The sequence below is a fragment of the Colletotrichum karsti genome, assembly GCF_011947395.1.
Source record: "Colletotrichum karsti strain CkLH20 chromosome Unknown Scaffold13, whole genome shotgun sequence".
Classification (NCBI taxonomy): Eukaryota; Fungi; Ascomycota; class Sordariomycetes; order Glomerellales; family Glomerellaceae; genus Colletotrichum; species Colletotrichum karsti.
In genome coordinates, this window is record NW_024065913.1 from 802,892 (window position 1) to 827,274 (window position 24,383).

Consider the following 24,383-nt stretch of genomic DNA (forward strand, 5'->3'; position numbering starts at 1 on the left):
ATCCAACGCTTCATGAGGAGCTTAGAAGCCCGGAAATTCCTGTCAAGCTAAGCCTGCCAGGTATCAGACTTGGTGACTGACGTCGCGCACGAGGATGGCACGGTGTAAGCATGATTAGGATCCCTCTCCCACGTAACGGCACCACCGCTGGCGACATTGATGTACTTGTACTCGATCGCCTGGCCAGCCGGCAACTCGATCGTGACGGACCAGATCGGGTTGGAAGAGGTATACTGCGAAGCACTCAAAGTGATGGCGCTGCTTGGGTTCCAGCTGCCAAGGGAAGGTGTGTTACCCACAATCTTGATGGTCTGACCGAACTGCGTCGTTACTCTCACGTTGAAAGTGACGAGAACGGAGCTTGCAATGGGGCATCCCGTGGCAGTTGGAGCTGGTCCCGTAGCCGTTGTCGTCGGCAAGTTGGTCTGGGGGGTCTGGTTGGCCGGGAACGAAGTGGAGGTCGCACTGGAATAGGAGCCGGCGACGGAGGTAGCTTGGCAGGTGCCCGGGACAGAAGTTGCCGAAGGTGAGACCCAGCCGGGAGGAATGACTGCTGCTCGCCGTTGGGCTGCTGTGAGGAAGGCGGCGTAAGACCAGGTGAGGTCGTCCGCTGATAGAGGTTGTCCATTGCTTCGTGAGAACTGCTCGGCGAGAGAGCCGTTCGTCTGAGCGTAGGTTGCGACGACGTTCATGAAGCCATCGGCGTAAGCGCTGACGGCGTTGATGAGCGAGGTATAAGTCGAAGTCCCCGAGGCATAGGTACCAGCGGATACAGATCCCAAGCGATCTCTGAAGAAGGCCAAGGAGGTTGATGTCACTGTGATGGAGCCTTGCTGCTTCCAGACGTAAAGAGCATCGTAGAGCTGCTCTGCGGCGGCCAGTGTGTTCAGGTACCAAGGGTTGCCTCCGTAATAGCTGTCTTCAGGGTACCTCCCAACAGCAATAGCGTTCGCTTGGGAGATGCCGTTGTTAATGGTGTAGATGGTGCGGAATGAGTCCACAACCACCTTGTGACTGGCCAGAGCTTTGTCACTGCAAGGCTGGAAGGTTGCGGCGTCACAAGATGCGGCTGGGTCGAAGTTGTGGATGGAGGCAAGGATGACGTTGGCGTCTCTGCCGGATCTGCCGTTGCCGTTGACTGCGCGGAATGTGAGCTCTTTGTCCCTAAATGATATGTTTGTCTGTCCAGACTTACTGTTGGCGATCATGTAGTTGCCAGATGACGACCAGAAGCGGCCCATGAAGCAAAGCACTTGAGGGGCAACAGCGTCGCAAGCGTTGCAAGAAAGACCTAGGGATCGCGCCAGCGCACTACCCTCCACAAGGGCTTCCCAGAGAGTTAGCCTCAGCAATATCATGATCCTGGTGGCTGCGTACCGCGATGTTGACTGGCCACTGTGAAAAAGGAGCTTCCCTGAACCTCTTCCCACAGGTCAAAGCCTGTCTGGTTCCTAAAAGCAGGTTAGAACCGTTCCAATGTGATGGGCCATCTGTCTTCTTACCAGTACTGGGCGACATAGTTCAGATCGTTCCGGATCACAGGCCAGAGTACAGACGACGCAGTAGATGAGTATCCGTTCTTGACCAGCCACTTAGCGTAACCAATGATGGCAATAGCACGAAGGGCCGGGCCGTCCCTCTGAGGTCGTCCTGTGAAATGTCAATATGTAGACACGCGGATGGAAGATTCTATCATACCCCAAGCTCCCGTGTAAGGCTGCAAGTTCACTTCAAACTTGGGCTCGCCCAGACCGGTACCATCACCCAGACCTCCCGAAGGGTTCGACACTCCCTGAAGACGAGCTTGTGAGGCAATATAGTTCTGGATGTTGATCTGCAAGTTGGCGTCGTAGCTGTTGGTGAAAATGTCAACCACAGCCTTGAAGACGAGGCCGGCATCTCTGGTCCAAGTGTAGAAGTCTGTCGCCCATTAGTAAACTTTTAGCAAACAACACATGAGAATGGGCTAACTTACACGGCGGGTCAGTTCTGTCAGGAGAGGCAATGACAATACCGGCGCTAACACCAGAGGCGTGGCATCCATTGGGACCGATGTTGCAAAGCAGCTGAGCCAGGGCTATCGGAGTTTCGGTGGCAATGAAAGAATCGACATCTCTCTTGACCACGCCCGCCCCAGGGTATCCGAAGATGGTTTGGGTGGCGATGGAGCCGAGGAGCAGCGCGGAGGTGAACAACTTCATGATGGGCTGAGTGAATTCGGTGGTGTTGAATGCCAGTGCTCCTGACATGACATGTTGAAGGGCAACCATGTTGAATATATAGTCGGTCGAAGGACGTAGCAATGGTTATTGTCCAGGGTGGTTTGCCGTGATGTGCCTCGAAGGCCCGAATGCCAGAGTATCACCGAGCTGTCAAGTTGGCCTGCATTAGCCTCGAGATGCCCAAGAACATCCTCGTCGCGTGCTGACCCTGGACCTATGTCGGTGGAATCGTCACGGAACCAAAGTTGGTGTTTGCCAATTGGCATCAACCGCTTCTTACCCAGAACTGTGCGCCGCCCTCTGTCTCCTGCCTTCACCGACTCCTTCTCCTTCGACGATGTTTTCGATGTTTGTTTGGTTTCCTATGTCCTCGATTACCCGTCAAGAATCTCTCCTCTGACGCCGAAATGTGCCTTGTGTCTTGGGAGGGTAGCACTGAGTGACGGCTCGAGCGGTACTGCACAAGACGCACGTGTTGCAGGTTGCTTGACTGTACTGAGCTGAACTTGGCCAAGACCCCGGAATGTCGACAGGGGTCCGAATGATGTCGGCAAGCAGATCAGACAACCTTGCCGTTCGGTCCCATCCGCCAGGAACTGAAATGTGTAATTGGTGGTTTTGTTGATGATGGGCAGATCAGACTGGGGTTGCGGAGGTGGAGGAGGGAAAGACGTTTGTTCCCCCGCACAGCTCCTTCCCGAGGCCTAGGCTGATCGAATGACCAGACACGTCAAGCATGGCTCGATCGCCAGATTTGTCTTAGAACCGACATAGCTCATGATTTAACGTGCGCTAGTTCGTTGATGATGTTGAAGGCAAAGAGGACACAGGCGGGTATTACCGAATTTCCTAGGTTCAGCACTTTGTCGTGCTACCCAGACTGGAAGGAGAGGAATTCGTAGGTACCTCAATGTTGGTCTCTGCTGCTTGCTGGCAAGACTGAATTTGCTTCATTTCGGACATTCACCTTCACACAGAAACCGACAGAGTGCTTCATGCGACCTTTTCATCATTATCGTGCAGTAGCGTCGGTCAGTAGGCATGTGTGGGATGAATGTCACGGCGGAGTCTCCTGTTGATATCGGGCCGGAAGACGACGGCAGCCATCCCAATAGCTACCCCAGATCACACGGATGCACCCCGCACCGAAAATTGTCCACTCCTCGACCGTCTTCAAAGCCGGCCGGGATACCCAGAACGGGGACGTACGCCGCAACCGACAAACTCTGATGCCATCTGGGAAGCGGGAGGGTGGGCACCAACATGCAGGTGCAATATCATCGTGGAACTGTCTGCTTGAGATGACGGCGCCAGGCAACGGTATGCGCCGAGTAATTGACCGCAGCGAGAATCAGTAGCTCCTGACAATTTTCATGTGCTCATCGACCCTTGCGGCTTACGCCGGGCCTGGTCGTGATGCAAGAGAGCATCGCAAAATTTGCACTTGACCAGTCCAGGTAAGCAGCTCGCGGTTTGCGCCTTCCGAGCAACGAGACCGCAGAGGTACAAATACGCGCTCGCATCATGAAGGGAACTGGACATTGAAGAGAGCGCCAGCCGGTCGTTTCATCACTTTGATGTCGTGAGTCCTTCCCGTCTTCTTGATAGGTAGGAATGAGGCTTATGGATCACGAAGTAAATAACTGTGGCAATGGACACTGTCACGCAAGAAGACTACGCAAAAATTACCTCTCAAACGAAAATATTTGGGCAAGTCATGGTTTTCCCTAACCTCATTGATCGACGATCTCGGATGAAGGGGTAGGAATATGACGTCCCCAGTACAAGATTTCACCACGCTACAAGCCTTCACCCGGAGGTGACGACGAACATGGCTTCCTCAAGACCGGTCTATCTTGGATCTGTCGATCGGAAGATTGACATCATGAGAATTTGATGGCTCCTTGGATGATCGAGCTGTCGCAGTAATCAACTCTAACCCGCGGACGGGAAGAGGATCTCTGGACACAGACCCGTGTTTGTTGAAGAAAGAAAAGAGAGAGGAAAGAAAATTCGCGAGGCTGCGATATGTACTAAATCTGCGCCCCACTTTGCTGAGGTAAGCCCTGGTCCGCACGCGCCCAGGCCACCAGGATGGAAGCCTCAGACATTTCCTGGTTGGCCACGAAGGGTGGGTCTTGCGCCGGCATTGGCCTCAGCATTCCAGCCTTATTGGAACTGTCGTCGCCGTTCGTCACTTTCGCCGTTGCCTTACTCGTGCCATCTATCATTGCTCGGACCGCTCTTGTTGACGTCTTCTTTCACGTTGTCTTCTCTGCCACCCGGGCGTTCATCATAGCTAAAAACCCACGAAACGACACCCTGATTCTACGCAACCCCGTTTACCGACCGCTAAGATGGACGCGGCCACGATCGAAGAGACGAACCGCATTCGCGTGTCCCTGGGCATGAAGCCCTTGCCTGTGCCTGGGCAAGCACCAGTCGCTCAACCCGACCGATCTGCATCCGACGACGAAGAAGCGCCAAGCACCCTCGAGAGCCGCCAGGCGCAATCATATGACAACTACAACAAAGTGCGCGAGGCCGAGGCCGCGAAGCGCAAACGGGAGGAGCGAGCGGCGGCACTGAAGAAAGAGAGAGATGCGGCGCAGCGCTTCGCAGCCTTGGAAGGAAAGGGACTTGGCGAGGCCGATGAGGGTGGCGACGTGGATGCCAAAGCATGGTTGAAGGCACAGAAGAAGCGACAGAAGGCCATCGATAAGGCGAGAAAGTTGGAGGAGGAGCAGGCCGCCGCCGAGGCGGCTGCGCTCGCGGCTGTTGAGTACTCTTCGAAGGACCTTGCTGGTGTGAAGGTCGCGCACGAGCTGGACAACTTCCTTGACGGCGATGAACAGATCCTGACGCTGAAGGATTCAACAATCGACCAAAACGAAGAGGATGGCGACGAGCTGGAGAACTTGGACCTGAAGGCGAGAGAAAAGCTGCAGGAGAACCTGGATTTGAAGAAGAAGAAGCCGGCATACGACGCGCATGCGACAGACGAAGACGGCGAGCGAGGTATTTTGTCGCAATACGATGACGAGATCTACGGCAAGCAGGGCAAAAAGTTTACGCTCAATGGCTCTGGCGCGATCGCAGAGTTGGGCGACATCCTGGGCCAGGCTTCAGAAAAGTCAAAGATGCTGAAGAGTATTAACCTTGACGATATCGTCCGTACGTATACCCCTGCTGAACCTCGATTTGGGGGAATCAAGCTAACGATTTCCACAGAGGACGCCCCCACTTCAGATTATCTCGACATCTCCGAGATCAAAGTCAAGAAGCCAAAAAAGAAGAAGTCCAAGTCTACCAGGCAGAAGCCTGTTGACGAGGACGACATCTTCCCCGTTGACACGGCAGCAGCTAACGACGACTTTATGGATGTCGATTCCGGCGCAGCTATTAACAAGAAGAAGCGTAAGGTCGAGGACGACACTTTCGTCGATGATGAGGACTTGCAGGCATCCCTAGCCATTCAGCGCAAGAACGCGCTGAAGAAGAGAAAGAAGACTCGTCCCGAGGATATTGCGCGACAGCTGAAAGAGCAAGCTGAAGAACCAGAAAACGAAGCTCATGGCGGCGTCGTAATTGACGAGATTTCTGAGTTCGTATCAGCGTTGAAGAAGCCCGACGAGGAAGAGCAGAAGCCGAAGAAGTCCAAGATGGCAGAAGAATTCGCAACAGCCATGGACGATGACGACGACTCCGACAAGGACGAAGACCACCCTATGGGCGATGCACAGCCAGAAGGGGACGACTCTGCCAACAGGACAAGAGGAGTTTCTGAAGATATTGCCACGACGGGAGTCGACGAAGAAAAGACGATCAACACAGGAATTGGCTCCGCCTTGGCGTTGCTAAGAGAACGTGGCATTCTTAAAGATTCTCACGGGGCCGAGCTAAACATGAGCGATAGGCAGAGAGCCGAGTTCCTGGCGGAGAAGCGGCGTCTCGAGAAAGAGCAAGAGGACCGTGCCAGGATGCAGCGTGAGCGTGACAGAAACAGTGGCCGGCTCGACACCATGTCTGTCAGAGACAGGGAAGAACGCGCCAGACAGGCCAACGCGCACCGCGAGCTGCAATCATCCCGCCTCGTGGACGACCTTTTCAAGAAGCACTACAAGCCCACTGTGGAACTCAAGTACACAGACGAACACGGCAGAAGCCTGGATCAGAAGGAGGCCTTCAAGCACATGAGTCACCAGTTCCACGGCAAGGGCAGTGGCAAGGGCAAGACCGACAAGCGACTCAAGAAGATCGAGGATGAGAAGCGACGCGAGTCTCAGAGTGTCCTTGATGCGAGCGAGAACGCGAACATGAGTTCGTCGGCGGCGAAGCGGCGCGAGGCCGGTGTTCGATTACAATAAGCTATGGGGGGTTTTGGGGTGATGAGGACCAGGACAAAAGGTGCACACCCTTAATATGTACAATTCCAAAAATTGATTGGGTTATTCCTTGCTGACACAATCGCCAAATATTTCAGACTCTCGGTTGGTGATCCCTCGGAGTACGAGTGTATTCCCGGCTTTTTCCCTCCTGCATTCTGACTTCCTCTGTCCACCCAGATGCCAAGTGGCTACCTTTCTATTCCGACGTCGAAAGTGCATGACCAGTGACTATGAATGGCCCATCACTGTACCCCAGCAGTCTTCCCTCATCCATCCAGGCTCTGCCGCCACATTGAACCTTGTCGATGCAGCAGCAAGTGGTTCTGTGAGACTTCCATATTCCCTCTGAGCCTCCTCAATAAGCCTGAAAATATCGTCCATCTCAAACCCAGACCCCGACTGCGAACCCATTGTGACTTGAGGGGGCAAGCCGCTGCTCTCAATCGCGTCCGTGACCTCGAGCAAGAGATCCTCCATCAGCGGCGACACGCACGGCGACATATCGAAAGACATGGTTGACCGCGGACTCGTGTCGGGCTTGCTGCTCTGGCTCAGATGCCTCGTCAGGGGCGTCACGCTCCGGCTCGCCGACACGGCGGCGGCTGCGGCAGCCATGGCCGCCGCCTCGTCGCTGCTGCTCTGCGTCCGGTGCCGTTGCTGCAGTCTCGCCCTCCGCTCCTCGCGCCGCGATCTGATGATGTCTCGCACGATGGTGCTGTGCAGCTCGCAGTCCGCTGATGTTGCGTCGTGGAAGCAGTCTTTCCGCCCGCAGCCGTGGGCAAAGGCAGAAGCGTCCGCCGTTGTGAGTGGCGCGGCCTTGAGGTTCGGCAGGCTAGGGCTCGCGCGCGGGAGGATGGCTGCGCCGCCCGGGTTCATGATTCCGAGTCCGCTCATATTGGGTTGGGATGTCGACGCTGTGAGCTGTAGTAGTCTCGATTGACGCCAGGAGTGCCGCGTGGAGTGTCGGATGGCTCCTGCTCTCTGTAGTGGTCACGCTGAGTATTCTTTCAAGCCAAGATACTGGCGCGCTGTCGATAGTATGAGTAAGAAAGTGATAATGAGGAAATCGCTACATGAATTTGAAGAATTGTAAAGGCGACAGAGGACGGGATATATGGATGGTCGTCACCTTTTGAATCCATCAAATATCAGACCACGCGGCTTTTGGCTCGCCCGGTCGAAAAGATAGTTCCCTTCTTCTTTTCCCACCGCCGCCGGCGTCTTTGACGGGCTCGCTGATCCAATATCCGGCACCTGGGCGTTGCCTCTTTCGCCCTCGTCGAAATCCGTTAGCTCTCCCGTTTCAAGATGCGCGAGGCGCTGGCTGTGCCCGTGGCGAGCTGCTGCTAATCCTGGAAGCGGTGACACTAGGACAAAGGGCCCTTTCTAACCATGTGGCTTTTTTGGCGAGTCCCCTCTCTCTGTCCCCTTCGCTCAACTTTGACGCCGGGCTGCTGCTGGATCGAGTAAAGGGTAGGTGGGCGAAATGAGATTTACACGTGCGTGGCGAGCAAACGAGGTAGGGAAAGCCGGCTGGAACCTGGGTCTTGAAAGTTACCTGCGAGCTAAGGCCGGTTGGCGATGTAGTAGGAATAAGAAATACGGACGAAGTGAGTCTGTTTATGGTTCCCTCTCACCGTTCCGAAGAGAAGCAAACAACAAATCGCCGCGTCTGGATGTCTGCCCCTGATGATCACGATGCAAGGTACGATATCCGTTGCTCTCCTCATCCCCCACGGATACACAGGTCTGAGCCTCCCTTGGACATTCCAATTCATAGTCGCCCAGTCCCCTGGGCTAATCTCCAGGAAACGGTAGCTCTGCGAGACCATTTGCATGCCAATGCCACAGCTGTCAGACGTGCATCCATCCCCCCTTCATCAACCTTCTCACCCCCCACGTCGTCCTTTCTTTTCCAAACCGTTCGCTCCCGCATCTGCGATCCTTCCACGTTTGACCAAGACCGTATAATCTCGGTGTTCCTTTGGATGTGAGACATTGGCAGCTTCTGTCTGAAGCGTGCGCTTGTCCGACGTCACGATCGTGATAATCTAGCCCGCGCCGCCAGGGACGCCACGCGCCTCATATCACATTCCTGCGTGTCCCCGAAATCTCGACTGATTCCTCCTCCGCACGTCCAGCTATTCCGAGATAACCGGCTGTCCTGTGCGAGGACGTATGCCTTGACCATTCCTTCTGATCTTAAGACCACCCATCATGTCGTTGTGACACCTGCCCCACGTCCCTGCTTCTTTGGTAAGACACGCAAGGTTACAAAAAAGCAACAGTGGCTGTTCTTCGGCTGATAAAGGGAGCCCTGTTTAGATGAAAATGCAGATCGAAAAGAAAGAATCAATCACCGCCGGCTTCCGGGGGGACTTCCTTCCCCTTGATGACCGCGTCGGCGTAGGACGCCGCCTCGGCAGCCGCAGCCGCAGCGGCGGAGCGCCGCGTCGCGAGCCACCACGTCAACGTGAGGATGAGGAGCCAGACGCCGACCCAGGTGATAACCATGCGAGGTGAACGACGTACGCGCGGGGCGTACGGGGAGAAGGTCTTTGCCATTGCCCGGCAGTTGTCTCTGCTCGCTGGCGAGGCGGGGTTCCTTGATCTAGCCGTAGAAGGAGGAGCTTGTGTTTCGATGAAGGAGTTGACCTCGTGGAAATATCCGTTTGGATACCGGCCGCTTTGAGATAGCTTCGAGGGAAGCTGTGTGTTTTTGTATGCTTTGGTGATGGCGGGGAGCCGGGAGACGATGGCAATGAGGTCGGCACGTGGAGCTGGAAAGGGAGCTTCAAGGTCTTTGTCTGATGACGGAATCGGCTACTGGGATTGATGATGATTGGGATAAAAGCTGATCGCGTTGTATGTTCGATGTTCGATGGCCATCGCAGTTGTTGCTGCCGTCGCATTAGTGAGATCGACGCCAAGGGGAAATACACTGTCTCAGCGCACTGTGGTTGCGGTCGCATTCCTTGATTGAGGACATCAACCCTTGAATCTTGTGTTGGAGATTGCCTGACAACGAGGTGACATATAAGACGAAGGTTCCCCGCAAGCCACTTTCATTCTTCAAAAACCTCACTGCAGTCAAAGTTCACACGATACCAGTCTCTCATTATCTTGATGCTTCAAAACTCTCATTGATACTTAGGGGACTGATGAGTCTAGTGTGACTGCCATGCGGCTCGTCTAATACATTTCCGTGTGTGAATCACGTTTTGCGCTTCCTTTCCGCGCTACCGCCGCCGCCCAAGTCGATTGTGTGTTTGTTGAACTCCAGCCAAAACGCCATGAATAACCCAAAATCATTTACAAACGAACGCTTGCCCCAATACCTTGACCCTCGTACCACACCGTTTCCTTCCAATTACCGATCCGGACTGTGACGTTCGCGCTCGCGTCGAGCTTCAAAGCACCTCCCAGCGCCTTCCTGACAGCGTCGTAGCCGACCGACCCCATAGACCAGTCCACCGGCAACCTCGGCGTCGTCGAGGTTCCTGGGGGCGCCGCAAATGGCAGATCGTACACGATACGTCCGACTGACTCCGTGTGGTTGTAGAAGGCCGTGGCATTCACCCAATCGACGTAGATGGTGTTGTAGGTCAGCGGGGATACGAGAGTGAAGGTTGCTGAGGATGATAAAATGTGGAATGTCGCGTCTCTAATGAAGTGCCCCTTCTTCTCCCCGTCTTTTCCATCTCCGGGCAAGTCTAGTTTTGGGGCGGCGATGGTGATGTTAAGTTTGGACAATGCCTCGCCTATAGTGGGGGCCGATGGTATGGTTCCTCGATGAGTCTTGACATCGAAAGTGACGTTGCGTCCAGATAGATACTCGGATAATAAGTCGCTGGCGATCCTGCGTCCAGCTTCGCCGTGTGTCGTGGGATCCCACTTGGCCGTGACGACCATGTTGGTGTTGTTGCCACGAACAACGTTCAAGTTCTCTGCAGTGGCACTGCCGATGATGGTCCCATCCTTGACAATGTGTATGTTGACATACGGCACGAAGGCTGAGTATGGTGTGGGGTTTGTGATGTTGACCAACGCCTCCAGCGTCAGTGATGTTTCGGAAGTGTCAATTATCTTGACATCTCCAACTTGCGGCCGGGCGCTGCCGAAAGCGCTGCCCGGTAAGGCTGCCAGATGTCAGCTCCACCGACTCCTGACCCCATTTCGCTGGCTGGCAGGGACATAAGAAAGAAAACCCACGATAACGAGCAGTATCAAGAATTAATACGGACGTTTTACTGGGATTTTGCCCTCGGCAGGTATATCCTTGAGGACCAAATTCCCGAGAGCCGTGTTGACTTTGATGTCAACAGCGGCCTTTATGTCAAGCATCACCTCCTTTCCGCCGAAGAGGAGCTTCTGCATGACGTCCGTCAAGACATCGCCGTCAGTGATGTTGAGTGGGGCGTTCTCAACCCGAGAGGTGATCTTCAGAAGCGGATCCTTCTTCTCAGAGCCTTCGATCTTGGTCGAGTTCGCGCGTTGCCACTTCTCAAGGTTCAGCTCGCCGAGCTTCTTATGCTGATACATAACGTCGGCTGTGGCACGCATGTTCGTGACGTTGACGTCAAAGTTCATCTCCTTGGGCAAGCCAGCCATGACTTGGACAGTTCCGGAGACCTTGGGATTTCCGTCATCCTCGTCGGGGTCTGCCATGGGGTCGGGCAACTGGAAGTTTACGTCGGTGAGAGAGAAGCTCTTGATGAGGTTGTCGAATCCTTGGCCAGGGAACGGCACAGGCACCATGATCTCAGACAAGATATCGCCGACCCAGCTAGGCGTGTCGGAGCCGGGTACCTTTCGGCCGCGAACGTAGACGGTTGGAGTCTCGCCATGCATGTACATGTCCAGGAACTTATCCAACGGTGACGACTTCGAGTTGGGGCACACTCTGGTCAAGTCCTTGGGAAGTTCTCTGATGATTCCCGATACGTTGGCAGTGACTTCGGTGCGTGGCTTGATTGTAAGGGGTTCGGTAGTGGCGTCGGCCACAAGAATGTAGGGATCAAATGCATTGCAGTTAGGGATGAGAACCTCGAACCCGAGCTCGGGTACGTCAAGACTGATGGGAAACTCGTTGAACGCGGTGATTGCAACATCCGCGCCCACAGCCGATCGCCCGTCCTCGTCCGGTACGTCTCGAAAGTTCAGTCGCGAGATGTTATACGTCGGCAGCGTGGGGATTTGGTTCGCTATACGAGGTATTAGTATTGTGTTTAAAGGGCTGCAGCAAACGAAGCGTAATCAATTCAGAGCAGGACTTTTTCTCCAAAATACAACGAAGCAAAGGAGCGGTAGAGTGATTGACCTTCAAAGACCAAGACCTCGCTGACGGGATGGGTGCCGAGCGGGAGGATGCCGGACTTGAGCGGAATATCGGCCTTTCCAAGCACCTTCAGCTGATCAAGCTTTCCATCCAGCCATTCGTTCGCAACTTTCCGGTACGCTTCCGCATCTCCGGGCGACAGCTCAGCGACGAAATCCACCTTGGTGGTTTGGCCGTCAACGATGCTGATAGTCAGCGGGGGCACCACAGCGGTGCCCAGCAGCACATTCTCGTACTCCGGCAGGTAAACGCCAACCTTGGTCTGTTCAGTCCCAAGTGCCCTCACAATCCAAGTCGTAAGCTTTCCTATCCTCCGCGCGGTCGGATCTTGGACCCTGGAGCCGTCGAGTTTGAAGTTCGCTTGCACGCGGGCTCGCACGCCATTCGTCGTGATGGACTCAAGGGCGAGGTTTGTCGGCTCAACTACCGCAGCCGCCTTGGCATATTCCTCAACAGCTGCCGGTACGAAGAAGGCCACCAACATAATGAAGATGGCCAGCGTCGCTAGCACGACGATGGAGATGATGGAGGCCCATGGCGCCTTGCTTTTCGTCGAAGATTGCGATGTGTGCGAGTGATGCGATCCGGCGACCGAGGCACCAGAAATGGAGGGCGGCGGTTGAGGGCTTCGGCAGATTTCGCAACAAAAGCTCGCCTTGTCGGGGTCATCTCGTTCGCCGTCGTATCGGGGAGTTCCAGAAGAGCCGGACAGAAGAGGCGCCGTTTCAAGTGAAGAATCGTCTTCCGCCTTCCCCTTGCCCTTGGGGGTCAAGAGGGGCGATCTCTCAGGGTCGTCGGACATGGCGATTTGCGGATTGTGATGTTTGGATTATCGTCGGGAATTAGGCGTCAGTCATCGCCGGGGAGGAAGAAGAATGCAACCAGAGACAAGCGGAACAAAAGAAAGGTTACAGAGGGCAATGGGAAAGGGCAGTTAGGTTTCCGATCTTGCCCAGGGATTCGGGATTCGTAATGGGTGATGATGTCAAGCAACTTGGTTCATCCTGGGGAAGGAGCTGGACGGGCAGTGCTGCTGAAGACACAGGGTAGAGATGACCTGAAACCAATGAGACGAGGTCTAGTCAGCTGGGCGAGGTGGCCACCAGGTTGAGGTGTGGATGACTGGGGACGTGGATGATCTTCCCTTGTGAGCTCGAGGATTGGAGAGCTGTGACATAGTAGTACCTGACTTGGATCGGGTGGGCACGGTCCATCCCTTCCTCTCAGGCACGCATGCACAAGACCAAGCAGCATATCAGCACCGCAACCATCTTCCCAGCCGTTGATTCTGCGCTGCGTTCCTCTCCACTGCCCACTGCCCGCTGCTTGCACTGGACGCATGGCACGCAGGTCCGGTTGCGGCGGTTTCACCGGGCCGGTCTGGGCTCCTGCAGGGCCGTACGCCGTCAGGACCCCGCCAATGGTGCCCGGACAGTTCCATTTTGTGAGCCTTGCAGCAATCGCCCTGCAACCCGTTAAATCCTCTGCAGGGCCTTTCACTCCGAAATTTTCGGTGTGTAGCGGTGAGGAACGCGCACTGTTGAATGGGTCCGAGTTTGCTGGGAAACGTTGTGGGGTTTCGAGATCTCAGCTATCATCTCACATTGAAGCTACCCTACCTAGCTACCTATCCAGCTGTGACTCAACCTCGCTTCGATATACACCATTTGACCAACATTGCGACTCATTTCGAGATCGACAACTTTGACTCAATCCGTTTTCCTCCAAAACCCAACAGCCTGCAGCTTCAACGCCTAATTCCGTTCGCGGCTGTCTCAAGCTTCACATCCTCCAACTGCTTAGCTCGAGTCATTTGAGTCGTTCGCAATGAGGCAATCTGCTTTCCGTGCCACCCGTCAAGCCTTCAACGGCCTTCAAAGCCGGGCTTACTCACAATCATCGAACGGTCCCCGCCATCTGATGTCCATTGCGGATCTCAGCCCGGCCGAATTCGCTACTCTCGTCCGCAACGCCGCGTCCAACAAGGCCGCCGTCAAGTCCGGCAATGTTCCTCCGGCTTTGGCAACGGGCCTGACGGGCAAGACCGTTGCCATGATGTTCAGCAAGCGCAGCACCCGCACTCGCGTGTCGACGGAGGCTGCTGTTGCTCTCATGGGCGGGCACCCTATGTTCCTTGGCAAGGATGACATCCAGCTTGGAGTAAGTGCCGAAGCTCTTGGAGGATGCAGGAAACTAACTCTCAATTAGGTCAACGAGTCTCTGTACGACACCTCAAAAGTCATCTCCTCCATGACCTCCTGCATGGTTGCCCGTGTTGGCCCTCACTCCGACGTTGCTGGCCTGGCTAAGGACTCCAGCGTTCCAGTGATCAACGCCTTGTCTGACGACTACCACCCGCTGCAAATCATTGCAGACTTCTTGACTATTCACGAGGCCTTCCCCTCTTCTCAGACCTCAGACAAGGCGGATCTTGGTGTCAAGGGACTCAAGGTTGCGTGGATTGGCGACTCCAACAACGTGCTCTTCGATCTTGCCATTGGCTGTGTCAAGATGGGCGTTGACATCGCCGTCGCCTCTCCCACCGGTTACGGCATCCCTAACGCTATGAAGTCGGTCATTACGTCCGCCGCCAACGGAGTTTCCTCCCCGGGCAAGCTCAGCGAGACTACCGTTCCCGAGGATGCCATCAAGAACGCCGACATTCTCGTTACCGACACCTGGGTGTCTATGGGCCAGGAGGCCGAGACCCAGAAGCGTCTCAAGGCCTTTGCCGGCTACCAGATCACCAACGACCTGGCCAAGCGTGGCGGTGCCAACGAGGGCTGGAAGTTTATGCACTGCCTGCCCCGTCATCCCGAGGAGGTTGCCGATGAGGTCTTCTACAGCCCCAGGTCTCTGGTCTTCCCGGAGGCCGAGAACCGCCTGTGGGCTGCAGTTTGTGAGTTGTCCCTCGCCCCTCTTCGTGCCTTATGCTAACAATTCCCGTAGCTGCTCTCGAGGGCTTCGTCGTCAACAAGGGCAAGATCTAATGGGGTAATATCGGCGTTGTACGGTCACCAAAAAAAAGCAAGGCGTTGTTTCGTGGCAAAAAATGATACAGATTGTATGGCAACTTGATAGCATTGAAAGATGGCAATACCCCTTTTACCAACGCCGGATATTTCTTTATACATTTTCCTCTTAACCAGGGGGAAGCTGGCTAGCGTCAACAACCTCGTCCGCCTCCTTGATAACTGTCTCCTCGTTCGGTCCGTACAAAGGCGAACGGGGCAGGGCCATGAGACCAGTGCGGGCTGACTCGAGGATACCGAAAGGTCCAATGAGCTTGAGGAAGGAGTCGATCCTCGTGGGCTTAGCAGAACTGCGCAGCTATTAGAACAATAGTCAAGTTACATCGGCTCGGGACGACTTACATCTCAACGATACAGCTGTTGGTGCTGATGTCCAGAACCTTTCCGCCAAACTGGTGGGCGAAGTAGGTGATGGACTTCAAGTGCTCGTGCTTGTGGCGGAGAGCCTGACTGGCAGCCAGCTTGCTAGGGTGGAAGTCCTTGGCGATCTCCTCCAATGACTGCTGCTCGAGGCCCTCTTCCGGGTGGGCGTCCGCGGCAGTGATCTCACGGTGGTGAGCCAGCAGCTCCTCGAAGTACTCGGGACCAAGAATGTTGATCTTGGCCAGCAGAAGCTCGCGCTGAACCAAGGCGGCGCTGGTGTAGTCCAGGACAGCCCAAACGGGAACAAGGTCCTCCAATTGGCGCCTGGCCTGCTCGACAACACCGTCCTGTCCGGTGAGGACGATGGTCATGCGCGAGAGGTCCTCGACCTCGGTGCTGCAGACAACGAGCGAGTCGATGTTGAAGCCGCGGGCGGCCAGAATACCGGAGACGCGCGAGAGCACACCGGGCTCGTTCTGGACCAGGCAGTTGAGGATGTGGCGCTTCGGGGGAGCCATCGACGGGGAGGGCGTCTCGTAGAGAATGTTAGAGACGGCGGCCTGGGCGGACCAGGCGGGCGGGCTGTCGCTGATGGGGAGAGGAGCGGCACGGCGTCGAAGGGCCTTGTATGCGATGGCAGAGGTCGAGCTGCTGGAGGAGCTCCAGCGAGCGGCGGCGGAGAGCGATATCGCTTGGGGGGCCTGGGTGGCCCTCCATAGTGAGGTGGAAAGTAGGCGGCGGGACGCCATCTTCTCTGATCAATTGCGAGAACAACCAATTGCTCTCGTGATCAGAAGAAAAGACGAACTCCGAAGCCTGTCACTTAAGTGTAAGCTCGAGGTTCAATGGCTGGATAGATAAGGACTGACTCACCGTCTGTGTCAAGTTCCACTGGGAAAATTTGAGGAGAATTTGGGGGTGATAGTTCGGAGGCAATTCGGAGGCAGGGAAGCTGAGCGTTTGCAGGGGTGGTGGGGCACGGATCAGACCGACAGGGATTCTCACCGAGATGTGGGAACGCCGCATCGCGGGGTCGACTGGAGGGTGTGGGGTTGCGTCCTACACTGTGTGTGAAGCTGGCCTGTGGTAGGAGTTGCATAGTAATCGCGGTTTATGAGTCCCCGGTCCCTTCAACTGAATCACTATGCCTTGAGTGCTTTTCTGATTCGGTTACTTCTGGGATTCAGAAGTCAACCTCAGAAGGTTGCGCCCGGGGCTCTGCTTCTTCAGAGTCTCAGTACAGCGTCGACTGGGCCAACAAGGATCTCATTACGAGTCTAGAGTCAACATCCAGTCATCGTGTGTGCTGCGGCCAGTTACTCTTGACATTCAATCTTCATTTTGGTCCCAGTTGATATTGACAAGGGCCAATTGAGAATACGGACGCCGAGGCCTTGTAGCTCAATGCTCTTAGCGCCAGTGTCCCACTCGACTCCGGTTGTCTTCCGGACCGAGGTCGGCGTAACTACCGGTATAGAGTCACTGACAACCGTCGAAGGTTTGGGAATGAAGCTAGCTAGCCAGGACGCAATTGCAACTAGTCATTTGCTGACGAAGTTGAAGTTACATTCTTTTCTGAATGAAAGCTAACAGCCATTGATCTGCATCGTCGAGTCGGACAGTCTTATGTTGAGCTAATGTAATTGCATCAACGAACCAGTAATCATCGCACCTTCTGGTCGCTGGCAGCTTTCCATTGTAATTCTTTTTAAGAATTTGACGTGTCACAATTTGCATATTTCTCCCGCATTGAAGGTGGTGTTTCTTTCAACTTGGATCGACAGCACCTTGGATTGAAGTCCGGGTTACACTGGACGCGCTTACACCTGACAACTGAGGCGCAAATGTCTCTGATGGAAATCGCGAACCAGGCCGCGCACAGACCAGTCGCTAGCTCGGTCTACCACGCTCGCAAGGCTCCACCTCCGAAGAGCTTCAAACCTCGTAAAATATTTCCACGTCCAAACGTTCCCTCTTGTTACGGACAAACCCACCAGCGCTTATCACGGTGCATTCATTCAACGCGCGCCGACGAAGAAAATCCACATTTCAAAGCCACGAAGGGCCGTTCGATCACACAGCATACCGCCATGGACGACTCCGAGCGACGATCCGCCAAGCGCTCGCGTTTCGACCAGACCGAACCCGAGCCGCGCAAGGCCTCGCGATTCGACCGTCGCTCTCGATCACCTCCCGCAAGACGCTCCGAATCCGCAAGAGATCGCAGCCCGATTCCCGGCGACAATGCCGCAGAGTCTAAGAAGTCGCCTATAGATCCCGCGGCTGCAGCCGGTACGCGCCTGTGTCTCTATGACCCGTGGAACAAGATGCTGACTGGCCACTAGCTGCCGCTGCTGCGCGAATCAATGCGCAACTCCAAGCGAAGAAGGGAATCCAGCATGTCGATGTTCCCCCGATCAAGACGGCGACTCCCCCCGACAACGCAGGCGCGCAATCACCCGATCCGGCCAACACGATCAATGGCGAGATGTACATTGCAGACGGCGACTACATTAAGGATATCGAGGTCAACGATCTCCGCAACAGATACCTCCTGACCAAAGGATCGACCCAGAAGATGGTAAATACTCCTGTGCAAAGCCACTGATCATACTTCCTTCCCAGGTTCTGCCTCGGGCGCATTCCGCTACCCATCATATCCAATGACTTGTGTCGAGATCATCCTGCTTACTTGGCACGATAGCTCGCACAGATCACCCCTCTTTGGCACCTGCTGACTCCGTTCTCGATTTAGATTAAAGAAGAAACTGGTGCTGGTACGAAACACCTCCCAATTTAACGTCCTTAGGAACAAAGGTTGACTTTGAAAGATGTTACTACCCGAGGAAGCTACTATCCCGACAAGAGCATGGCGACGTCTGCGGTAAGTATCTGGTCGATTCTGAGAAACAACATGTACTGATCGGTGATCAGAACCCGCCTCTGTATTTGCACGTCACTAGCACATCGAAGACGGGTCTTGAACAGGCTGTGGCCAAGATCGAAGAGCTCATGAAACAGGAACTCCCGGCTCTGGTCGATGAGCGTCGCTTCCGTCGTCGCGACCAAGAGCAGGTTGAGAGAGATGAGTTTGGTCGAGTAAGTATGACGTACAAGTGAATTCCTGTCAACTGACGTTTTGTAGCGCAAATGGCCTGAAGAGAAGATCCCGATCCGTTTGGAGTCCGTCCCGGGTTTCAATCTCCGTGCTCAGGTAGTTGGCCATGGAGGTGCCTATGTCAAGCACATCCAACAGGAAACCCAGTGCCGTGTTCAGATCAAGGGCCGTGGTTCTGGTTATCTCGAGGCGGCCACTAACCGTGAAAGCGACGAGGATATGTATCTCCATGTTGCGTATGTCGAAACCCTTGGACTGGTGTCTGAACATTGCTAACCAAGTCATAGCGGACCCGACCCGAAAATGGTTGAGAAGGCGAAGGAGCTCTGCGAAGACTTGATCGAGAAGGTCAAGGAAGAGTACGAGGATTTCAAGAACAGGCCTCCCCGTTCTTACGGCGGTGGCGGCGGCTACGGTGATCGCTCGCGCCACGATGGCGGTCACGGTGGACATGGTGGACACGGAGGCTACCAGGGTTACGGCGGTGGTGGCTACAACTCCGGTCACGGCGGCCACGGAGGTCATGGAGGACACGGCGGTCACGGCAGTCACGGTGGCCATGGCGCTGGACAGTCTGCCAGCCCTGTTCCTGCTGGCAGCTCTAACAGCCCTGCAGCTGGAGCCGACTACGCCGCTCAGTACGCGCAATACTATGGACAGGACCCTTATGCTGCCTACGGTGGCTATGCCGCGTACGTCCAGATGTATCAACAATATTACGCTTCTGGGCAATACCAGCAGCAAGGCTCGCCCGCCCCTCCTGGAGCGTCAGCTTCTCCTCCTCCCCCGCCGCCGAGCGAGGCTGCTCCTCCCCCACCCCCTCCTCCGAGTTCCGCTCCTCCGCCCCCGCCTCCTTCCGGCTCCACCCCGGGAGCTGGAGGATATGGCGCAGTAAGTTTTAGCAAAACGCATAGCATGGTAGGCCAATTCGCTGACAGGATCCCAGGTTCCTCCCCCTCCCAATCTGTAGGATACAGGGTATATGGTGGAGAAAACTTGTTGAGTTTCTCGGACAGCTCGCGGCGAAAGGTCAGTCTGCGATTTCCGCGGACAGTCGCTACTGAGCTGGACATGTCGTTGTAGGTGCAAGTTAAGTTGTACATGATTACATTAGTATAATAATAGGAGTCCTCAGGCATCCCCGAAAATCTTTAATTTGAAAGTTCATGCGAGGTTTCTCAGTCGAGATCGAAGTAAGGGTAACATAACCATCGTCGCATTGTGGAACGTACGCCTGCCTTTTGCATCGAAGGTTTTATTAGCCGTGGAAGCTATCAGCACTTTGAGAGTAGAGCCCTTGTCGAGCATCTGTCTCTGCGTCCCGTATTTCGATATATTTATGCTCTATTCGACATGCTGCGTTCTCTACCGTAGGCAAATGCTGTCCACATCTGCGAAACCGTATTCTCGTTGACCAAGTCGGTCTGCATCCTGGTGCGTCCTGCGGATGCTACCGGACATTTCTTGAGGTGTCCTGTTAGGCTCCGAAGGTGTTGTCTCTTGGGGTAGCAAGCACTGCGTCTGTTCAGACGAGAACAAGTCTGCGCTTCCAGGGCTTGGAAGATGGAGTATTTAGTCACCTCCACGTGGGAACGTCGGTAGATGTTCAGGATAGAGCTGCTGCTGGTCGTTGTTGATCCCTTAATGAACGGCGACCGTCCCTTTGGTGTTTCGACTAGCCTGGCGCTCGTTCAGAGCTTGGACGATGGTTGACTTCCCTGCAGTTGAATGTGAGGCTTTATACTATCAGCTTTGAATACCCCGGGAGAGATGAAGCCAGATGGGGACGATGATAAGTTGAAAGCCGAGGGCACAAGCAGTCCTTTGACCGTTTCGTCGACGAGCTCAACCTGAAAGTTGCTGGATCTGATGAAGAGATATCGAGTTACCATCCCATGGTATACATCAGCCCGACGCCCCTGCTTCGTTTTTGTACACCAAATACCAATGGCTCAGCTTCAACCGGCACTTCATAGTAGGATAAAGTATCCTTGGATGTTCGCGTTGAAATATTGAAGTGGTTTCAGTCTCCACGGAGCGTTTACCTGACATTAGCTTCTCGTTTTGTGTTGATGCCACTCTTCTAAGACATAGGGTATCATATATTGTATGTTGGCATCGTCCCCAGTACCACTAGTGCGAAGAGACTCATGAATAGATCCTCGCAACGTTACTACCAACTGGGCATGTCCTTCTCATATTGATATGTGCTACCATTTGCTGGAGGGAGTTTTGCCTCGCCTTGACAACCTGGCTCCCCTGAATATGATCGACTTCCTGTTTCCCCTGATATTTCTCTTGTCTGTGTTTCAAGACTTCTTCATTCTCTCGAGCTTTGCGCGAGAAGTTAACGCAAAACAATCATCTACCGCCATCGGCATCTAGGTACACCCGACGAGTCCATATGAGAATCGATGGTACATATCGTCTCTTGAAGTAAAGAGGATGATTCTCTGAAGTGTCGCTGGTAGTCAATAACTCGTCAAACCTTTGGTCACAGAGTGTCTAAATCCATACAGCTTGTGATCAGCGCTGGAAACCCAATCACTCTGCAAATATAAAAGACAATCAGTAATTCCTCAGAACACTAGACAAGACAGCCTACCGGAGATACAAGGCAATTCGTGACATGTTCCTCTTCTGATTCGCCCTGTCAATGAGACTGGTCGGTCGACACGCGACCTCGGCCGCTGTTTCGCAACTACGAAGCCGAATCACACCATACAGCACTATCTCTCATCGCCGTCTTTCTTGGACTATTCATCAAAAATAAGTCAACAGCATCTCACGGTGGAAAAATGACAGCATAAGCTTCCGTTCACCACAAGATACCTATGACCATCGAACTGCCACCCTAAACAGCATGCCAATTTCGCCGCACAGGGGTCCCTGTAGAGGTTAACCGTCCCATTTTGGCGACGCGTCATGGTCTCTTGTCTTGGTGTGCATACGCTAGAGTGGAAAGACCTATTGCCAACCCCAAACCTCGAGGTCGAACCAGCACCGGCGGGTATGGATCAACTCGCACAAACGCTCCTGTGCTGTACCTTGGACACTTGTTCTGCCAAGAAGGAAATCATGACTCCTGCCAAGTAAAGTCGGTTTCTTATATCGCTCCCCGGAATGCTCCGTATGTATACATGGCATTTATACCATGAAAGGCCGTCTTCTGACCCTGTTATACGGCACGCCGATGGATAATCTAGAGAACGGTAGCTCTGCAGCCACCATATGCCGTCAAAATACGAAGGCCAAGCAGAAGTGGCATGTAATCACAGCAGTCGGGGATTACGGTTTTGTCGTTCTAAATATAGGTATCTGGAATGTAAGTGAATCGATGCTCAACCAGAAATGTGGGCAATAACAGTGGTAGCAGATGGAGTTTACTCCGACGCATCACAGTGCGGCCTCGCACCAATCTACAGCGAGCCACACCGAACGCGGGGAAGCTCCGCCGAGAGGCGCGGAATCGAAGCACGCGCATCCCCTTATCGATAACATCCCGCGCGGGTCCCACCACAGCTCCGTCATCTCAGTGCACATCACCTCCGTCCTCTCGCAACCTCCATCCCGAACATCACGAACCACCTATACAGGTCTCGACCGCCAAAATGAGCCACCAAAGATACCCCTCCCACGATCCCCTCAAGGAACCCCATTCCGTCTCCCTCAAAGTCCTCAGGTAACTACCGCTCTATGATTTTCCAACTATACGAAGACGGCCAAGGAACTGACGTTGTAAACCATCCCAGATTATCGCGCCCGTCACTAGTAACCCAACACCCGATCCGACCGCCCCTAGCCCCCTCCCACCTCCCCGCGGACCCCTCGCCCGCCTCCCTGGCCTACGACACAACCGCCGCCCCGCCGACGAACCCCTCTCCCTTCCTCCTCTCCCCGATCCTCAACCTGCCCCTGAGCTTCGGCTCCGCCTACGTCGGCGAGGTCTTCAGCTGCACGCTATGCGCGAACCACGACGCCCTCGAGCCGGCCCCGGGCACGAAGCGCAAGGTCATCAGGGACGTGCGGATCGAGGCGGAGATGAAGACGCCGGGGGCGAGCGCGGTGCAGAAGCTGGAGCTCACGCCGCGGGACGGGGACGGAGAGGAAGAGGCCAAGGGGACGGACCTGGAGCCCGGGGAGACGTTGCAGAGGATCGTCAACTTTGACTTGAAAGAGGAGGGAAACCACGTCCTTGCGGTCACGGTGAGCTATTACGAGGCGACGGAGACGTCGGGTAAGACGCGGACGTTCCGGAAGCTGTACCAGTTCATCTGCAAATCGTCGCTCATTGTGCGGACCAAGATCGGGCCATTGGCGCCGGCGAAGAACGGGGCCCGCAGGTGGGTTCTCGAGGCGCAGCTGGAGAACTGCTCCGAGGACGTCATCCAGCTGGAGAAGGCGGTGCTCGACCTGGAGGAGGGGCTAGGCTACACGGACTGCAACTGGGAGGAGGGCAGTGGGGCCGCGCGGCCGGTACTGCACCCCGGAGAGGTGGAGCAGGTGTGTTTTGTGGTCACGGAGGCGGACGGGGCCCGTGCCGAGCCCGGCGAGGACGAGAGAATCATGTTCGGGGTGCTGGGCGTGGGATGGAGGGGAGAGATGGGTAATAGGGGCTATCTCTCGACTGGCAAGCTCGGGACGCGCCACGTAGCCTGACGCGTCGGGGGCGTGAAAGCACTTTAACGGTTCTTCAGCTGAGGCGGCTTCAAGGGGCACGCGGCGGTATCAGAGACAGCGGCACGGGGTACGTCAGGTGCGCGGGAGGCGGATCGTTGAGCCGGAGTGCTCTCCGCCTCGAAGGACTGTCCTTGGGAATCATCAAGCCATCTACGCCCATATTGGATCCGCACGGTTGGTAGCTGCCTTATCACCGGCTTCCGGGACGAGCGCCGCGTCGTGATGAGGACTGCTGCGGTTAGGCTGATCTCTCGGGACCGAGGGGTCAGGAGGACCCTAAATTGTCAAACCGCTGGCGCAGAAAAGGGTCCTTTGGGACGAGCAATAATCCCGTGTACCATCAGCAAACAGCGAATCTGTAGCCTGGTGTCTGCAAGGCGCAAGTCACCGTTACCGCGCTCGGATGCGCCACTAAATCCGTCTTAGATGCCATATCTCCTGAATCCTTGAAATATGTTAAATGTGGCTGAAGTGACAGCTCCAGATCTTGTGGTTCATCCCAGATCTCGAAACTCTAACGGGCGCCCTGAGACTGCCGCCAACGTTTTCCTAGCTCGGTTTCGAGCGTTGCCTTTGACCTTCGGTCCTTCTCCGGACGGGAAAAGGGGCCGCGAAGACAACAACAGTCACAGCACCTAGGCCTAGGATCTATGGTGAAGGCATGTTTTCGGATCTGAGACTTCATCAGGCCGCACAAGGTACTGGCTAATAGGAAACGCATGCTGTGCACTCCGTCCGAAACGGGAACCTGGTTTTGCAGCTTGCACTCGACCTGCATGAGAGGATCGACATGTGGCTTCGCTTTATTTGAATGTTTCCCCTGCGCAACCAGGCCGCCGTTGGGGATTGATTAGGATAGAATTCGTTGGAAGCCAGAAGACGCACCCCTTGGGCACCTCGCAGGGGAAAATGCGATTGGCGCAGGAGCCGTCGGGCTTGATTTCTCCATTCTGGTATGGACCTGTTGGAAATGATCTCTTAGCAACCAAGGCTTTGTGGAGGTGCGCGATCCTAGTGTTATCCGTTGATAAACATGCTGGATCTCAGCTACAAGCTAGCGCCGACACTTCAGGCCATTTGAGCTTAGATGACGCAAATCTGGTGTGGGTTTCTGAGAGGCATCAAGAGTGCAAAGCGTCGTGGGCAGATTGGCGCCTCTGGTGATGAGTTGAGGACGGTTGAATGGCTTTGTGGCAGCGAGCTGGGTTGCTGGGCGGTTTGTCAACCACAACAGTCTCTCAT

At 54.9% G+C, this 24,383-nt stretch overlaps 7 protein-coding genes across 7 annotated transcripts; 3 read left to right on the forward strand and 4 right to left on the reverse strand.

Annotated features, from left to right (window-relative positions):
• Positions 1-47: 47 nt before the first annotated feature.
• Positions 48-2,270, reverse strand: CkaCkLH20_04911 (glucan 1, 4-alpha-glucosidase-like protein; the record flags this gene model as incomplete). Its single annotated transcript, XM_038887630.1, has 6 exons — positions 48-1,138; positions 1,196-1,327; positions 1,378-1,451; positions 1,503-1,650; positions 1,699-1,920; positions 1,976-2,270. The coding sequence occupies 6 exons, from the start codon at positions 2,268-2,270 to the stop codon at positions 48-50; spliced, it is 1,962 nt and encodes a 653-aa protein (XP_038747237.1).
• A 2,309-nt stretch (positions 2,271-4,579) lies between these two features.
• Positions 4,580-6,589, forward strand: CkaCkLH20_04912 (SART-1 family protein; the record flags this gene model as incomplete). Its single annotated transcript, XM_038887631.1, has 2 exons — positions 4,580-5,396; positions 5,454-6,589. The coding sequence occupies 2 exons, from the start codon at positions 4,580-4,582 to the stop codon at positions 6,587-6,589; spliced, it is 1,953 nt and encodes a 650-aa protein (XP_038747238.1).
• A 249-nt stretch (positions 6,590-6,838) lies between these two features.
• CkaCkLH20_04913 (uncharacterized protein) lies at positions 6,839-7,504 on the reverse strand (the record flags this gene model as incomplete). The annotated part of the gene is made up of 1 exon (XM_038887632.1): positions 6,839-7,504. The coding sequence occupies one exon, from the start codon at positions 7,502-7,504 to the stop codon at positions 6,839-6,841; it is 666 nt and encodes a 221-aa protein (XP_038747239.1).
• Positions 7,505-8,962: 1,458 nt separating this feature from the next.
• CkaCkLH20_04914 (uncharacterized protein) lies at positions 8,963-12,750 on the reverse strand (the record flags this gene model as incomplete). Its single annotated transcript, XM_038887633.1, has 4 exons — positions 8,963-9,390; positions 9,949-10,749; positions 10,855-11,814; positions 11,931-12,750. 4 exons carry the CDS (start codon positions 12,748-12,750, stop codon positions 8,963-8,965), a joined length of 3,009 nt encoding a protein of 1,002 aa, XP_038747240.1.
• Positions 12,751-13,868: 1,118 nt separating this feature from the next.
• CkaCkLH20_04915 (ornithine carbamoyltransferase) lies at positions 13,869-14,938 on the forward strand (the record flags this gene model as incomplete). Its single annotated transcript, XM_038887634.1, has 3 exons — positions 13,869-14,108; positions 14,157-14,847; positions 14,898-14,938. 3 exons carry the CDS (start codon positions 13,869-13,871, stop codon positions 14,936-14,938), a joined length of 972 nt encoding a protein of 323 aa, XP_038747241.1.
• A 151-nt stretch (positions 14,939-15,089) lies between these two features.
• Positions 15,090-16,092, reverse strand: CkaCkLH20_04916 (acetolactate synthase; the record flags this gene model as incomplete). Its single annotated transcript, XM_038887635.1, has 2 exons — positions 15,090-15,270; positions 15,323-16,092. 2 exons carry the CDS (start codon positions 16,090-16,092, stop codon positions 15,090-15,092), a joined length of 951 nt encoding a protein of 316 aa, XP_038747242.1.
• Positions 16,093-17,433: 1,341 nt separating this feature from the next.
• CkaCkLH20_04917 (uncharacterized protein) lies at positions 17,434-23,120 on the forward strand (the record flags this gene model as incomplete). Its single annotated transcript, XM_038887636.1, has 8 exons — positions 17,434-17,635; positions 17,689-17,924; positions 18,153-18,227; positions 18,278-18,442; positions 18,489-18,697; positions 18,749-19,352; positions 22,058-22,143; positions 22,214-23,120. 8 exons carry the CDS (start codon positions 17,434-17,436, stop codon positions 23,118-23,120), a joined length of 2,484 nt encoding a protein of 827 aa, XP_038747243.1.
• Positions 23,121-24,383: the final 1,263 nt, after the last annotated feature.